General features: G+C 42.0%; 2 protein-coding genes across 4 annotated transcripts in view; one reads left to right on the top strand and one right to left on the bottom strand.

The window, feature by feature from the left end:
- MOB3B (MOB kinase activator 3B) overlaps positions 1-17,709 on the bottom strand; it is a 202,887-nt gene that overhangs the window by 171,984 nt on the left and 13,194 nt on the right. The gene's annotated exons all lie outside the window — the stretch shown is intronic.
- LOC122917545 (60S ribosomal protein L39-like) lies at positions 16,012-16,383 on the top strand. The gene has a single exon (XM_044265555.1). It carries the CDS (start codon positions 16,052-16,054, stop codon positions 16,205-16,207), a length of 156 nt encoding a protein of 51 aa, XP_044121490.1. The 5' UTR covers positions 16,012-16,051; the 3' UTR covers positions 16,208-16,383.

The raw sequence follows: 17,709 nt of genomic DNA, 5'->3' as shown, positions 1-17,709 counted from the left end.
TGATCTGTCAAATAAATAAATAAAATCTATAAAAAATATTTTAAAAAAGAGAATAACAATATTCCAATAAATATGGTGCATTACACTTACAAGAGGAGGGGCTGTAATTAGACTTGCTTTGAGATTTACTTGTCACTTAAGTTACCCCAGGTAGTCACAACTAGTGGTTGTCAGTAAAGGAATTTATCTCCTCTGAATAGCATCTTTCTCAACACAGTGGCCTACAAAACACACTCTCCCTGGGCTTCTGGAGAACTTTAAAATAATTCTTTAATTAACATTTTCAGCACCCCATGGCCTCATTATGCTGTCATTATTAAGTATTTTATTTTCTTGGTCCCAAGAGCTCCCAAAGCAAATACATGTTCCCTAGCTGACTTTTATGTTTTCTTACAGAAGAGTTGGTCTTCCATTAATGATATACAACAAATGTTAATTAGGATGATGATTGAAATGGCCTAGGCTTTTTCCAAACATTTTCCTATAAACCAAGACACTTAAATGGTTCGCCTTTTTCACAGAGTAAAAATAACTGGGTTTAAAAAAAAAAAATCTAGATAAAAGCAGCCAAAGAATATTGAGAACAGCTTCCCAAAAAGACATCCTCAGAAAAGTTCCCTATTTAGGCTCTCATAAAATGCCACTGGGAGGTTTATTCAGTTCCTTCAACCTTCCTAGAGATCACCATAAAACCCAATTGTATCTTTTGACCCACAAATTACTTCTGGGAATTTTTCCCAAGGAAAAATCATAGATGTGCACAAGGGTTAGATATGAAAAACCTATCTTAATAAAAATAGATGAATCATGGAGTACCCATAAATGTAATTCTATAGAGATTTTTTAAAGCTTTAATACAATATCTAAAGATATGGAAATATAATGACTTTGTATTACACATAAACATGTAGATGATAAAATAGCATGTCTAAAATTATCTCAATTTCCTAAAAAATATACATACATGTTTGCCTGAAAAGAAAGAAACTCGAAAGTTAACAATAATTATATGGTAGGATAGGGTAATTTAAAATTTCTTCTTTGTATTCTTCTGCATTTTTGTAGTTTTATTTTCTATACTAAATATGTATTCCTTGGGTAATTAGAATATAAAATGTTTTCTTTATTTTTGTCTCTTACGACATGACTACAGCATTCATACATGTGGAACTAAATAATCACCAGAATTGTAGGAAATAAATGAAAATAAAGACCAGTGAACATAACCTTAACTCACTATATGGATTTGGCATTAACTTGTTATATTTAAATAAATTCCTCCCAGGAGATTCTCCACCAACCATCTCCAGTTTCTACTAGCTGATCCTTTTTCTGAAACAGTTCAATGATTCTTAGAAATCCAAATGAAAATCCCAGACAGACAAGGAAATAAAATGTGCAAAGGAAGTTAGCCTTGGCCGTGTGCAGAGAGGTGGAAACCATGAATATGAATGGCTGGAGGTTGAGGACAACAGGATAATGAAGGAGGGAAATACTATTCAGATGACAGCTGCCAGCTCCCTCCCCCAACTGTCACTCCCCTGCTGCCCGCCCCTTACTCCCCTCCCCCACCTTTATTCCCAGCCCCTGAGGAACGTTGTGGAGCTTGTAGCCTTCATGGTGTTCTCACACTCCAAAAGCACAGAGGATAAAAGGCCACTGTGTTGAAAGCTTGTGCCTCATAGAGTAACAACCGTGCTAAAAGTGCTTAAGAATACGTTGTTACTTTTCATATCAATCACAGGCTTGCCGAGCTACTTCTCCAATCTACTGGGAGGTACAGGGTGAGCACTGCTTAATTGGCTTTGGGAATCTTATGAGCTGTACGAGACCATTAATTAGAGGAGTTGCTGGAGTAAGCATGTGACGTGTCTGTACTGGGAGGGGAGGTCTGGTTATGCCACAGTCTTGGTAAACCATTTACAAACGCATCTTTGGACAAACAAGTAGAAAAAAGTTAGAATTCCCTTCTTAGGAAATAACAGTTCAAGCCAGCAGTGACCTAAATCCTCCTACAGGTATCTAATCTCTTTGAATACGAATACCACTTAATCATGCCTAAATTATTTATTCTCAATGCAAGAATTTTCCTATCTAGGCCAAGGGAGAAAACTGTGATTTGTAGAATCAAGGTCTCATACTCAATAACGTGCTGAGCTGTTAGGCAAAGGAAGAGACAAACAGTTGGGGCACACATACCATTTAAGGGGGGCAGTTAGTGCTAGGAGCTGTTGCTTATGTGGAAATAAAACCTAGTATTGCTGGATTTACTGATTTTTCTTCTCTCTCTCTCTCTCTCTTTTTGTTTTTAAAGATTTATTTATGTATCTTAGAGAGCATGCAGGAACAGGAGGGGCAGAGGGAGGAGAGAGAAATTCAAGCAGACTTGCCCTGAATGCAGAGTCCCTCAGGGTGGGTGTTCAGGGGCTTGATCTCAAGACTCTAGAATCAGAACCTGAGCAGAAACCAAGAACAGCTTATCCGACTGTGCCACCCAGGCACCCCTGATTTTTCAAGACTAACTGGCAATCCTAATTTTTACATGAAGTCTCTGTGTTTCTAGAGCTTGACAACTAAAAAGAAAAATTGGTGCTTTCTATGAACAAATAAAATATCTCTGAGGATCAAAACAGACTGCCAGGATATAACCCTCTGATTCAAAAAATAAGATCTTAAATAGGATTTTTAAAGTGCATGTTACTAAGCTTATCTGTATATGCATCAATTACCATGCAGAAAACGGACTAGGAAAGAATCATGAATTTACATTCTAAACTGTCTGACCAATTTACCCTAATCAAGTTCCTAAATTCATCTGGGGTATGTTTTCCTCCTTTTATTAAAATATGAGTAGTGTACTAGAGTTTTACAATTTAAAGATTTTACTCAAAAAAAAAAAAAGATTTTACTCAAAGATTTTAATAGCCAAATGCATTCATTTTTATAACTCAGAGCTACTGCTAATAATTTATTCCTTTTATGTATGAAAAGACTAAGGAACAAAGCAAAATCATCTAAGCCAGAGGATGAGGCTGGAACCCAAGAACCCTGTCTCCTTATGATTCAACAATCAACGTAAGAACCCCCTCTAAAAGATGACTAAGAAAGCAAGCCTATTAATACCTTATGCTTATGAAGCAAGTAGTCATGTAAACGAATCACTATTCTAATAGTTCCAGCAAGATGAACTCAGGATCCTCATTTAAAGTGCGTGGAACGGAAATGTGTCAGGTTAAGACATCTTTATCTAATAACTGGAATATTAATCACATTTAATCCAATGTACATATTCAGATGAATAACTCCACCACATTCACTGTCCAGCTTAATAAAGTTTCCTAGGACAGACACTTTAATATTTACTAATTTGCTTTCCACCCATGCCATTTCTCATTAGAATGGCAACATCTGGTTTTGAGGGAAATGAGTCATATGATGCCACTATCCTACCTTCCAAGGGACAAGTTAAAGCAGGAAATGAATGGTTTTTTGTATGTGTGTGTTTGTCGGTACAGGAAAATGGTGTATTCTTTTTTTTTTTTTTTTAAGATTTTATTATTTATTTGACAGAGAGAGACATAGCAAGAGAGGGAATACAAGCTCGGGAGCAGGAGAGGGAGAAGCAGGCTTCCCTCTGAGCAGGGAGCCCAATGTGGGGCTCAATCCCAGGACCCTGGCATCATGACGTGAGTTGAAGGCAGACGCTTAATGCCTGAGCCACCGAAGCACCCCAACAGTGTATTCTAACACTGAAGGATTTCAACTTGCGGACATATTTTCTTTTCTTTTCTTTTTTTTTTTTTAAGATATTGTTTACAACTTTTAGACCTATCTTACATTAGACAGAATTATAACTGTACCATTCAGTTTCATTTTGAACTGACTCATAATATACAGATCTCTAAATGTTTGTGAATTTTGCACCTAAAAAATCAACCTTTATTAATCTTAGGCAGACAGTCTCCACTTAGATTTCTATCTTTTGCACCTAACAATTGCATCTTGTTCTTCAATGCTGTGGCATTCCTGACTAGACCTCAGAACTACTGAAGACTTCCAAATAATGATTTAAAAAAATCCCCACTAAAGTGAGGATACCACAAACCAGAAATCCAGAACTGTGGTGCCAAAGTCACTTTAACTCTCTCCTTCTTTAGTTTCGTTCTGTGTCTCAAGTTTCCTGTACTGGGAAAGCTACGACTTTCTACCTATAAGGTTCTTGTGAGAAACAAAACGTTCCTTTGCAAAGCTGCCTTATTACACAATTTAAATTACAGAAAGCAGAAACAGGTGTCCTTTCTGAACAGATGAAAAGAGTCCTCATTTAAAACTCCAATTACAGCAATATGATCTAAAAAAAAAAATCTTTTTTAATGCTATTTATGAGATGAGGACTCCATGTTAACCAAAGTAATATCCACCCAGCAAGGGAAAGTGTCAGAGAGTTGGTATTTTGGGGCAGCCTTGTTTTTTGCTTAACAAAAACAGACGTTGCTGGGCAAAAGGAAATTTTAAAATTACAGTTCACATTTTACCTCTGGACAGTCCCTGATGCTCTTTCAGGGAAAGCACACCCTCAACATACAGAACAAGGTCCCTAACCCTGTCTGTCCTTCACTCTACTGCCACCAGTTCAGCTCTCTTATTTTTTTTTTTTAATATTTTATTTATTTATTTATTTATTTATTTATTTAAGATTTTATTTATTTATTTGACAGAGCGAGATCACAAGCAGGCAGAGAAGCAGGCAGAGAGAGAGGAGGAAGCAGGCTCCCCGCTGAGCAGAGAGCCCGATGTGGGCCTCGATCCCAGGACCCTGAGATCATGACCTGAGCCGAAGGCAGCGGCTTAACCCACTGAGCCACCCAGGCGCCCCATCAGCTCTCTTATTTTTTCCAAACACATGCAATGCCTCTCCCTACCCATTAGGTAGAGCTTCAGTCTCCAGGCATCATTCGCTAAGCACAGTGCTCTAAGCTCTATTGTCATACTTCACGGCCTGCTGTTAAATCAAATGAGATGAGATTCTCCATTTGAAACCAAAACAACCTTTGTATCAACTGGTCCAGATGCACAGGACCTAGAACTAAACTGACAGGATCAGCGATCTGTGTCTCCTACACCATATCAACATCAGAGAATATTTACACATTCTAATTCCACTATCTCTTCCACATCCATACCCTCATTTGGGGGTTTAGTTATTCTTCACTTTCTCCTACAGTCTAGAGACTAGAAGGGCGCCTGGGTGGCTCAGTCAGTTAAGTGCCTGCCTTCTGCTCAAGTCATGATCCCAGGGTCCTGAGATTGCCACTGAGCCCTTGCCCTCCTTGGGTCAGGCTCTGTACTCAGCAGGGCGTCTGCTTCTCCACCCCCACTCCTCTGCCCAACCTGCATATGTGCTTGCACGTGCACACTCTCTCTCTTCTTTCTCTCAAATAAATAAATAGAATATCTAAAAAAAAAAAAAAAAAAAGGTCTAGAGACTGGACAACCACCTCTTTAACTTACCATCTTATAGTCAACACGTTACCTCTCAATGACTCAAAAACTGCAACATATCCCACCCTGGGTTAAAGGTAAGCATTGGGTATCATTTAAAAACAAACAAAAACATCCTTCAGCCAACTGAGGACTGCTGGTGGAAACTTTAGCTCCTAGATGGCTAAATACACAGCAGGTTCCCTGCCCCTCCCCGCTCCACAGGTGCAAAGTCAGGCAACCATCAGCCAGCCAGCCAGGGGATCTTCCTGCCCTCAGCATCTTCCCTAACTCAGCGTCTCCAGGAAGCTACTCCCAACATGGCAGACTTGGTTCTCCAGATGCAGAGCCTGTGTCAGGTAGCCTCCCAACACTCAGTCCCCCAAGACGTCAAAACTAAATTCTTGTAGCAAGGGTATCTTCAGTCTCTCTGATGAGACTATCACATGAAGTGTGCACTAACCCTTTTTTTTCAATCTGGCATTCAGCCTAAGCATTGAGATCAGCAATTCTAAAATATGCTGTCAGCCCTTTGTGCCAAAGTCCTCTATTATTACCCTGATCATCTCTCTACTGACTTCAGGGATCTGCCAACCCCTCTTTGTCTGTGTGTGCGTGGAGAGGGGGGGTTGTCCTCAAAACCTTAAGTATGAGTTAATCAGTCACTTCAGCGAATGAGAGGTACTGACTCCTCTGCTTCCCAGTTCAGGGAGGTGGGAGCCGGACTCCAGACATCCAGTTCTTTACAACTGAGGAGCCTGGGTAACCATAGTGCAGAGGAACTGATATATGTGTGTGGTCTAAGAACCAAAAGAAAAAAGGAGGATGGGGCAGGAGGGGCAGGGAAAAAACAAAAAATAAAAACAAACAAACAAACAAAAACACCCTCATCTCCTTGTTATAAGATGTCTGTATTTTACTAGAGGAAAATTTAACTATAAAATGTCATACCTAGCAACTTTCTATTTCAAGTTTTTGTTATTTCCTCCTCTGTTCCAATTCAAAGTCCAAGTGCTCTACAAGGCCAAAATAAGAACAAGGCACAAGACCTTGACGTCTCTCAAACTAACAAGCTGTCAGAAGTGACCATGCAAGTGGAAGCCAATCCAGGCCCAGGAGGCCTGGAAGGGGGAAGTTCTGGCTGGAAGGTGGTGGCCCTACCCTCCTCCTCCTGCAGTCCAGCAGCTCTCCTGTGCACATCTCTTCTGCTTACTTTGCCCCAGATTCTGACTTGACGCTTGCTAGAAACAGTGCTCAGGCCCCTCTAAAGTTTGGCACCAGAATCATAGAATGATCAGTGTAGTGGACCCTGTAATGTGCTGCCCACATCCCTTTAGGACTAGAGCATCTCCGGCCAGGAGTACTAGAGCCTGCCAGCTGTCTGCTGAGAGCCTCTTCGGGAATTAGATGCAAAGAGAGCCGCCTCTCTGGAGGGACTTTATCTACTGCGGTTTGGGCAGCCCACATCCAATGACTGGCTGATGGACACAAAGACCCAGCCTCCTTGCCTTAGTGCCATCCCAGTTCCAGAGCCTCCCTCCATCACCCGTCCTACATCACAGTCAACCTCTCCCTCTGCCCAGCTCTGCTGCCCTCATTTCGCCACCAGGATTTGTTCAGTCCCCCGTACACCTCCATCTCAGCAACTCGGATTTTGTTTCCTAGAGAATTGAGCTGTGATCCTCAGAAACAGGGTACAAAGAGTGCTGCACTAACCTTTGCTCAATTTATTTTCTTTCCTTTTCTTTCTTTCTTTTGAGAGAGGGGAGGGGAGAGGGGATGGACAGGGAGAGGGAGAGAGAGAATCCCAAGCATGTTCCATGCCCAGCGCAGAGGCCCACACAGGGCTCGATCTCACGACTCTGAGATCATGACCTGAGCCAAAATCAAGAGTCAGACACTGACTGACTGGCTGCTGACTGAGCCACCCAGCCACCCCTCCTTTGCTCAACTTCAAATTCATAGCTCACTCACATCCCCAACCCTTGCACCAGCCACAGTTCAGACTTTGCTATTCAGTGGATTCACGACGCAAGGCTGCCCACCAGTCCAGTTATAACAATTACACTGCAGGATTTACGGCATCATCTAAACACATGCAGTCCTCATGTCTGTATGGTTCTAATAGGCATGCATTTCAGGGACCACAGTTTGGTTAAGGAACACCAGCCCAACAACAACCATGTTCAGATTCCAGTTACCACACGGTATTATATTAATAAGTACCCGAAGCACAAACTGGGCAGGGAGCTCTTCAGTCCACGAGTGACAGGGACACATCACTGGCCAGGGACCAGTCGCAGCACTTCTTTCAGAGGTTGTCTGTGACTGGTCACCACCTATCTAAGCAGGGCAGCAAGAGGGGGAGTGAGGTTTGGCCCCTGCGGAGTAGGGAGCTAGAGGAAGGTCAGCCAGAAAGCAGGTTCCCCTTGCCCAGATAGTGGCAGGTGGCTGGCCTCCCCCTCAAGTGTCAGCGTCTTAAAACAATAATGGGGTATGTTATCCGTGCACCTTTTAAGCACAGGAAAGGTGAGACCGATATCCATGCAGTGGTTTCCAGTGGCTGTTGTAATAAATTACCTAAGCACAAACCCAGCAGTTTAAAACAACAAAAATGTATTAACTGACAGTTTGCAGGTCAGAAGTCTAAAATGGGGGCACCTGGGTGGCTCAGTCAGTTAAGGGTTTGCCTTGGGCTCAGGTCATGATCTCAGGATCCTGGGATCCACCACCCCTGCATTGGGCTCCCTGCTCAGTGGGGAGTCTGCTTCTCCCTCTCCCTCTGCTGCTCCCTCTGCTTGTGCTCTCTCTCATGTCTGCTCTCTCTCTCATAAATAAAATAAAAATGTTAAGGGGCGCCTGGGTGGCTCAGTGGGTTAAAGCCTCTGCCTTCCACTCGGGTTGTGATTGCAGGGTCCTGGGATCAAGCCCTGTGTCCAGCTCTCTGCTCACCAGGGAGCCTACTTCCCCTCTCTCTCTCTCTGCCTACTTGTGATCTCTCTCTGTCAAATAAATAAATAAAATCTTAAAAAAAAATGTCTAAAACGGGTGACAGGGCTGTGTTTCTCCAGGAGGCTCTAGAGGAGAATCTATTTCTTTGCTTTTTCTAGTTTCTAGAAGCTGCCTACATTCCCCCCATATTCCTCCAACCTCTGCTTCTGTCCTTGCATCTCCTCAGACCCTCATTCACCTGCCTCCCTCTGATTAAAATGGGTCCACCCAGGGGCGCCTGGGTGGCTCAGTGGGTTAAAGCCTCTGCCTTCAACTCAGGTGATGATCCCAGGGTCCTGGGATCAAGTTTCGTGTCCACCTCTCTGCTCAGCAGGGAGTCTGCTTCCCCCTCTCTCTGTCTCTGCCTCTCTGCCTACTTGTGATCCCTGCCAAATAAATTAAATTAATTAATTAATTAATAATAAAATGGGCCCATCCTGATACTCTAGGATGATGGCCTATCTCCATATTTTTAAGCTAACCACGTGTGCAAAGTCCCTTTTGACACGTAAGGTAACATATTCACAGCTTTAGGGATCTGAATGTGGACATCTTTGGAGGGTCATTATTTTCCCTACCACACCACCATCAGGTTCTTCCAAATGACTGTGTTCTCCTGGACAGTGGCCTCTCCCCCATTTGGCTGCTGGAAAGGCAATGCTGTCTGCAAACATCTGTGTTTCTATCTGGATCCCCCGGGAAGGGCAGGAACTAAGAAATGATTTAGGCTGGTGTTTCTGATCCTGAATCAGCTTTCTCCAAGGACTGCTTGAGTCTCTAGATGTACATTCTACCTCAAAAATTATCACTTTCCAGTAAATTTGTGGAATATAGAATTCATACTTTCCGTCCTTGGACATTCACAATCCATACTGGCATTTCAAAGGTCTGGAGGAGCCCTCCTGGAAAGAAACTGACTTCTCTTGTAATATTTCATGGAACACTTTGGGAGCGATGCACTAGATTGTCCTCAAACTCTGGTCAATGCCATGGAAATAGCTCTGCCTGGTGTCTGCACACCTCTCCAGGTCCTCTTACAAGCCCAACACTTGAAGCCATGCTTCCTGCCATGAGGGAGTAAGTAGTCAAGTCCTTCTCTTGCACTGGCCGTCAGGTGCACTTTGGCAAACCCAGAACCTGCTTATGGACTCACACGTACACACAAAGTATGTGAAGTAACATATTGTTTAGGTGTCTCAGTTCCCCCTGGAAACTCATTTCCTGGACAGCTAAGTGGGTCTCCCCACCCCAGTTCTTCTCTTTGCCCTCTCCTTGACTCCAGCTCTCAAAACTCCAGGGGGAAAAAAATGAGCAAGGAAATGGCGTGTCACCAAATAGACTTATGGGTTTTGCTTCCCTCCCTTACTTGTCAAATCAAACACTTAGGCAAATTGCCACATGAAAACTAAAACAGTTTCTTCTTACAGCAAATGGTTGCTATTGTTAAAACAGAGAAGAGTGTGTTCACTGCCTTATTGCTGGTGTATTCTGAGCTATGACCTGGCACTCTGCTACATGCATGTTTGATTCACTGTAGCCTTTCTCAGAATCACTGGAAGCTTGGGAGATAGCACAGAATCTCAGAAGAATACTTGGGATCACTCACTCAGTCCAGGTTTTCTTCTGGAATCCTGGACTCTTCCTTAAGCATCCCTAATTAAGAGGCTCTTCATTTATGTTCATACATTTTACAACCATCAACTGCCTACACACCTCAACAAATCTTTTGCACTAGCATCCTGGCAGACCAGGCAATGAGCCTCCTCTATACGTCTGAGATGCCTTCTCTCATCTACCTATACCTTCCATAATAGTAAATATTATAATAGTAAGTATTTATAGAATGTATGCCACACAGTAGGCACTATGCCAGCCCTTTTAGTTATGTCATCTTATTTCATCTTGACCACAGTCCTATAAGGTAATATCATTACTTTATAGACAAACGAAACACAAAACTATCTACAGAGTCTTTTTTACTGCATTTGCTGATTTTACTGAGTGTTTTCCATTTTTCCACACACTGAAGTGCTAAGCATTTTCCATTTTTATCATCAGGCCTATGAGGAGGTGTTAAGGTTCTTCTTTTGCAGATAAAGAAATTGAGGCTTCCATAAGATGAGACATCCCACCACAGTCACAGAGCTAGTAAGAGGAAGAACTAGGATACAAACCTATGAGTATCTTCTATTTACCCTTCATTGCCTCCTTCTCCCTGTTGTCTTTCCAGCCAGAGGGGTCCTCTGTGTATCAGTGAATTCACAGAGCATTTATTCATCATCCCAGTCTTGGTACTTGTCATTTTCTGTACAGAGCTTAATTTCTCCTCACTGGGCATCTCTTAATCTATTTTGCCTTCCTTAGCATGCCACTCAAAACATAGGCTCCATAAATATAAGCTGGTTTAGAGTAAGTCAGCTTACAGCTATCAGGACCAGCAAAACAAATGAACAAAACAAAACAAACAAACAAACAAACACACAGTTTTTGATGAAGAGTTTCCAGGTCTTGGTTTTCTTCATTGTTTCAGGAAGCTGCTACACAATGGTATTCAGTGCAGGGGATAACACTGAATGGTTTGTCCCCACTGCTTATTTTAGCAGCTACCACGGCTGTTTGGCCAAGTCCCCTCGGATCTACTGGGGAGGCCAAGGCTGAAAGGATCTGTAAGTCAGAGTAAGCTCCAGCTTCTGGAAAGTGTCTGACACACAGTAGGCACTCAACAGGTATCTCTTGCATAACAACCAGATACAAAGTCATGTGGTAAAGATTCCGCATTTAGAAATGATCACCTCTTTTCACCCGTGAAGTGATTCTTAGAAATCATTTATCTAGAAGATAATATACTCAAAGCATTTATTCTCACCTAAATAATAGCTTACCGACCTTCAGTAGTAAAAATAATGTAAAATGAAATCCTGCAGATTCTTTTGGCAATAAAGGGGAACACTGTATGAATACTTAGTAACACTCTGCTGGACGCATGGCTGATGCCCACGGATGATCCTGAAGGACCTTCTGCTCCATATTGGTCCCCATGGGGAAATATGTGCTATGGGCTCTGTTTTCTAAAGAAAGTTAATGACAGTATCTTTCTACCAAAAGATATTTCTTGTAAGGAAAATATGCTTTTGAAAAAACCACCAAATTAGTATTTTCTTTTATTTGTATAATTTTGAAAAAAAAAAAACAAAATCTTTCATTTCAACAGTACTTCTGCTGCTGCTTTTCAGTAAAAAAGAAAATAATGCCATTAGAAAGCTGCCTACAGATTCTATTAGATCTTTATTGAGTGTCTACAAAGTGTTCCATTGTGCTAGCCCAACCCCTAAGCCAACTCATACCAGTGCCAACACATTTCGATTGCTAGACTTTTTCTCCTACTAGATCAAGAGCATGGCAGAGATGGACTGTTTATTACACTGTTCTCTTTTCGTCCTGGGGACACAGCTGGGCTGTATTTCCTAGGAACCCTTGCACTAAGCTGTGACTATGACTATATAGCTAAGTTTCCACCGATGGGATATGGCTGGAAGGGATGTGTGCCTCTCTAAGCCTGGCCCATGTAATATCCCATACACACCCCTCCAGCTCTTGCCATTCTGCCCGAGCTTGACAAAGATTGGCCCTGAAACCTTGAAGGCCACAGGGAAGATGGCAGAGCCTCAAAATAGAACATTTCTGTGTCCCTGACCACTGCTTGGAAAAAAGTCAACCACAGCCCAAGTACCTCTGCTCTGAACTTTACATAAGTAAGAAATGCTTCTATCATGGTTGATCCATTTTACTGTCTTGGATGTGTTTGCTAAAGTAGCTAGCATCAGGATGTCCTGAGATTTTTACAAAATTATGAAATACTGACACATTATTTATAAAAATAGTGACTCTAATCATTTTACGCCAGATCAGACACTAGCTTATAAAAGAACCAAATAATCTAGAACTAAGATATCACTGTAGACTAGGTTCTAGATAAACCATGGAAGGTGCCAAAGGTTTAAATGTTATTGAACATTTGAAATACAGAAGAGAACGAACCTTGAAATACAGAATATTCTTTTAATTGATTTAATTTTTCTGTGACACAAGAAGAGTCTGCTATTGCTTGATTTCAGTGATAAGTATATCTTGGTCCAGCCTATTAAGCACCAGTGTTTAAAAGAAGGATAGGGGCGCCTGGCTGACTCAGTGGGTTAAAGCCTCTGCCTTCAGCTCGGGTCATGGTTCCAGGGACCTGGGATCGAGACCCACATTGGGCTCTCTACTCAGCAGGGAGCCTGCTTTCCTTCCTCTCTCTCTCTCTCTGCCTGCCTCTCTGCCTGCTTGTGTGATCGCTGTCAAATAAATAAATAAAATTAAAAAAAAAAAATAGAAGGAGGATAGTTTGTCCCAGAGCATTCATGCAAGTAGACATTTCTGAGGCTTTTTAAAAAAAAACCTAGTTGGTGAGAATTGGAGTTGTGAGCTATAAGCTCTTATCTATATGTAGTAATTGACAGATTAGGGTCACTCTCTTACCTTTAGAACTGTATGATTATATTCTGTATGATTATATTTGACCACTGATAGTATTCCATAGTTTAAACTGATCATAAAAATACATTATTTTAATGTTAAAATGTAAGGAATATGTATTTGTCCTGTGTAGATGTAGGAAATATATCAGGAGACACTTTGAGAAATTTAAGCTCAAGCGAAACCTGAGAAATTTAAGCCTCAACCACAACCAAAGTCCAATTAAGTAAATTATTTATTTTGTTATCCAAAGTATAAGGAACCTAACCTAGTTTAAGGCCATCAAGTTAAAGGTGTAATGCCAAATAAGATTACCCACCAGTTCTCAAAACCTGTCCTGTTATTTGAGAGGCAGGGTGGGGATCGTGGTGGGTAGGGAGGGAAAAAATAAAACAAGATGGGACCAAGGAGGGAGACAAACCATAAGAGACTCTTAATCTCAGGAACCAAACTGAGGGTTGCTCGGTGGATGGGGATATAAGGTGGCTGGACAATGGGGAGAATATGTGCTATGGTGAATGCTGTGAAATGTATAAGCCTGACGGTTCACAGACCTGTACCCCTGGGGCAAATAATACATTATATGTTAATATAAAAAATAAATAAAAGATACAAAAACAAAACAAAAAATCCTTGTCCTGTTAATGCAGTCAAGACCTTGTAAGTAGATGGATATCAATGGCACTTCTGGAAAACTGCCTTTGGTGATTACAGCTGTTCACCCTGGCCCAAACGCATCCCAAATAACTTACTGAAAATACCTCTCCAATCAGTCTTCTTTCCATCTCCACTGCTCCTACTTTTATCTAGGCCCCCACAGCTCTTACCTGGTGTAACAAAGTATCTACTTTCAACCTGGGTTCCTTGCTTCCACTCCTGCCCCTTCTCCAGATGGTTCGTTCCTCCAAGGGGTGCCCAAAGCAATCTCTCTAAAGCACAAGTCATATCACACCACTCTCTGGCCCCACCCCATTCCAGCCTATCCTATTACCAATCTCCCCACTCCCTTCACTCCAAAGCAACTAACCTCCTTTGTCTTCCTTGAATATCCCCAATTCTTTTCCATCAGGTTTTCTCTGCCTGAAAGGCTCTCCCTCCAGCTCTTTACATGGCTGACTTTTCTTCACCCTTCAAGTCTCAGCTTAGCTATCACCTCCCCCAATTCCCTTCTTGCCCTCTTTATTTCCTTCATAGCACTTGTAATACCCTGTAATTTTATTCTCTATTGTCTGGAAACCTAGATGCCTTATGAGGAAATGAACTTTTCTTTCTTTTTTTCTTTTTTATTACCTTTTGTAATGTTTCAGGCATCTTACCCTCAGAGATGGGTGGATGAGTGGATGGACAATATAGGCAATAGATCATTTCAGCATTCTTTGTCCAATGGACCATCCATGAGAAACTGTACTATCACATTTGTCAGTAGGTGTTACTGTCCTGTCTTGGCAGGCATCGTTATAAAGCCCAATTTCTGCTCTCTTAACTGCGTCTCTCCTGGGAACATAAAGAAATTCTAGTTCTGGGGCCATCCATTCGGCCCTTTCCACACAGTGAGTCTTACTGTTAAATGAAAAATACCCAAGTTGGCAAAACTGATCATTCCAAAAGTATATGTCCTGATATTTCTTTATCCATCACATAAGGCTATCCTGGCTTTGAATTTTAAGCTATCCAACTTCGGAAGACGCTCTTTCAGGAGAAATAAAAGTCACCTCAATGCAGAGTAAAACTACAAGTCACTTCCTGGGTTCCTGTATCTTGGACTTCCACCCTTAAAGGAGTGGAGCAGTCGAACCGACGACTATATGGAAATCCAGTGCACACTTCACTTTGCTTTATGGCACTGGGTCAATCTGACAGAATAGCTTGTTTTCCCAGTTCTGATGAACTGAAGGAGCGTTGTGCCTACAAATAGGTTTCCCAGACGTTCCTCTGTACATATAATAGGAAATGCAGAATTGGATCTGGGCACGGGCTCTGGAAATGTCAGGGCAGTCTCTCCAAAACTGAATGGCCTGAGAAAGCCAACATTCTCAAGTGACCACACTTTTCCCCACTTCAAGCCACGGTGAAGACATGCTATCCCAATCCAGCTGAACTAAAGAACTCCACTCTCTAACTCAACATGAGAAAAGTCAGTAAGCCCCTGTAGAACGCCTGCCAAGAAACTGCCCGTGAGCAATGTGACATCGGCCCACAGAGGGAGGTTACACGAATCGTCCCTGCAACTCATGTGGTGGTAGTCAGTCCTATAAGATGACTGCTGGCATCTTTACCCAGGACATTCCATTGTGTTCTCTTCTTGAATGCCCATAGAAGAAATGCCTCCCAGGACTCGGTACCAAGAAAAGCTTTGTTTCTCCTAAGGATTTAGCTTTGCGATGGTTTGTTTCATCTTTTGGACATTGTGATTACTTTAACAGCCTGCATTTCCTCTTTGCTTCTAGAAAGCCCAGGGACAGATTTGCCATCCTCTTCAATAATGACACTGGACATTATGACATGCATTCTTAAGTTTCAACTGTACCACTGACTTCATCTTGTTTTCTTACACATGTTTTCCCTCAACTCTGGTTTCTTTAAATACTTTGTATTCTCTTGTATTGTATGTATTTTATAAGCTGCTTCAAATCCTTTTGGGAATGAAACAGGCTATTAATGCACAGATACACACAGTGGATTTTATGTCAAAGCTGTTACAACCCTAGATTCTACAAAAACACAAGATGGCCTCAGACAGACCTGGGCTTGAATCCTGATTCTTTTTTTTTTTTTTTTACGATTTTATTTATTTACTTGAGAGAGAGAACATGACAGAGGAGAAGGTCAGAGGAAGAAGCAGACTCCCTGTGGAGCTGGGAGCCCAATGCAGGACTCAATCCCAGGACTCCAGGATCATGACATGAGCCAAAGACAGTGGCTTAACCAAATGAGCTACCCAGGTGCCCCTTGAATTCTGATTCTGCAGGTTTCTAGCTATGTTATCTCAGGCAGGTCCCTTAATATTTCCATTTCCTCTGCTTTAAATTAAGGGTAATAACAGGCTGCGCGCTGTTAATTGACCATGTCTTCTCACAAGACTTTCAGGATCAAGCGATTCCTGGCCAAGAAACAAAAGCAGAATCGTCCCATTCCCCAGTGGATTCGGATGAAAACTGGTAATAAAATCAGGTACAACTCCAAGAGGAGGCACTGGAAGAGAACCAAGCTGGGTCTCTAAGGTGTCCCACATTACGCGATGACACACCTAATTGGCACCACGTATTTAATTAAGCTACTTGAGGATCATGTGTTCTATTCCATCACCCTGTAAACACCTTTCTGCCTGGCCAATAGATACCATTTATCAGCGAAAGATTTTTCTGTTACTATAGTTCTGCACCAGTGGGTTGGTTTGGTAATAAACGTGAGGCCTTTGAGCTGTAAAAAAATAATAATAATAATAATAAAATAAATAAATTAAGGGTAATAACATTCGCACTGTACTGTGGGTATGAGAAATAATGACAATTTATATGGACATTTGATACTTAGTAACCGCAAAACAAATAGTGTCTTCTATTGTTAATAACAACTATGCAGACTGCTACCAAAAAATATCTAAAGGCAATGTCTGGAAGACACAGAGACACTGGCACATGGAGGATATCACATGACTATGCAGGCAGAGCCCAGAGTGACGCACCTAATAAGCTAAGAAACATCAAGAACTACCAGCAACCACTAGAAGCTAGAAGAGGCAAAAGGAGATTCTTCCCTAGAGGGTTTGGAGGGAAAATGGCCATGATGACATTCTGATTTTCGACTTCTAGACTCCAGAACTGTGAGAGTATAAATTACTTATTTTAAGCCATGCTGTCCATGGAAATCTGTTATGTAAGTCACAGGAAACCAATACAGCCCCCAACTCCTATAGCCCCAAATGGCAGAAGTGAAAGAGCCAAATCATGTTTCAATCCAGCTGACATGCACCAAGGTCTCACAGACACATACCTAGCCAGCAAGATGCATTTCATGGAAGGCATATGCTAGAAGAGCACGAGGACCTTGACCTTAGGCTTAAATGAATTAATTCCCCTCTCTGACCTTCAAATAGCTCATCTATAACAAGGGATTAGGTCTAGATCAATGATAGCAAATGTAATTTAAATGGGAATGGTATGGGGCACCTGGTGGCTCAGTGGGTTAAACCTCTGCCTTCAGCTCAGGCCATGATCCTAGGGTCCTGGGATCGAGCCCCACATAGGGCTCTCTGCTTAGCGGGGAGCCTGCCTCCTCCTCTCTCTCTGCCTGCCTCTCTGCCTACTTGTGATCTCTGTCTGTCAAATAAATAAATAAAATCTTAAAAAAAATATAATAAATGGAAATGGCTGCCTGAGATGCTGTATTGAGGATTATGAGGAGTCATCTGGACAAAGGCACAGACAGAAAAGGAGTCAAAATATTCCATCTTCATTCTCCTCATGCCTCTGTGACCATCCTTGTCAGTTTCCGCTTCCAATTTCTTTTAAAGATTTTATTTATTCATTTGACACAGAGAGAGAGCACAAGAAGGGAGAGTGGGAGAGGAAGAAGCAGGCTTCCTACTGAGCCAAGAGCCAGATGCAGGGCTCGATCCCAGGACCCTGCAATCACGATCCGAGCTGGAGGCAGATGCTTAACAGACGGAGCCACCCAGGCATCCTGACTGCCCCCTCTTTAAACACAGGTGATGCTTATGAA

The sequence above is a fragment of the Neovison vison genome, chromosome 9 (genome assembly GCF_020171115.1).
Source record: "Neovison vison isolate M4711 chromosome 9, ASM_NN_V1, whole genome shotgun sequence".
NCBI lineage: Eukaryota > Metazoa > Chordata > Mammalia > Carnivora > Mustelidae > Neogale > Neogale vison.
This window is presented reverse-complemented; position numbering and strand designations above follow the sequence as displayed.

What these genes read in the sequence shown, in the direction of transcription:
- LOC122917545 (XM_044265555.1), top strand. Translation starts at nt 16,052, where the DNA reads ATGTCTTCTCACAAGACTTTCAGGATCAAGCGATTCCTGGCCAAGAAA.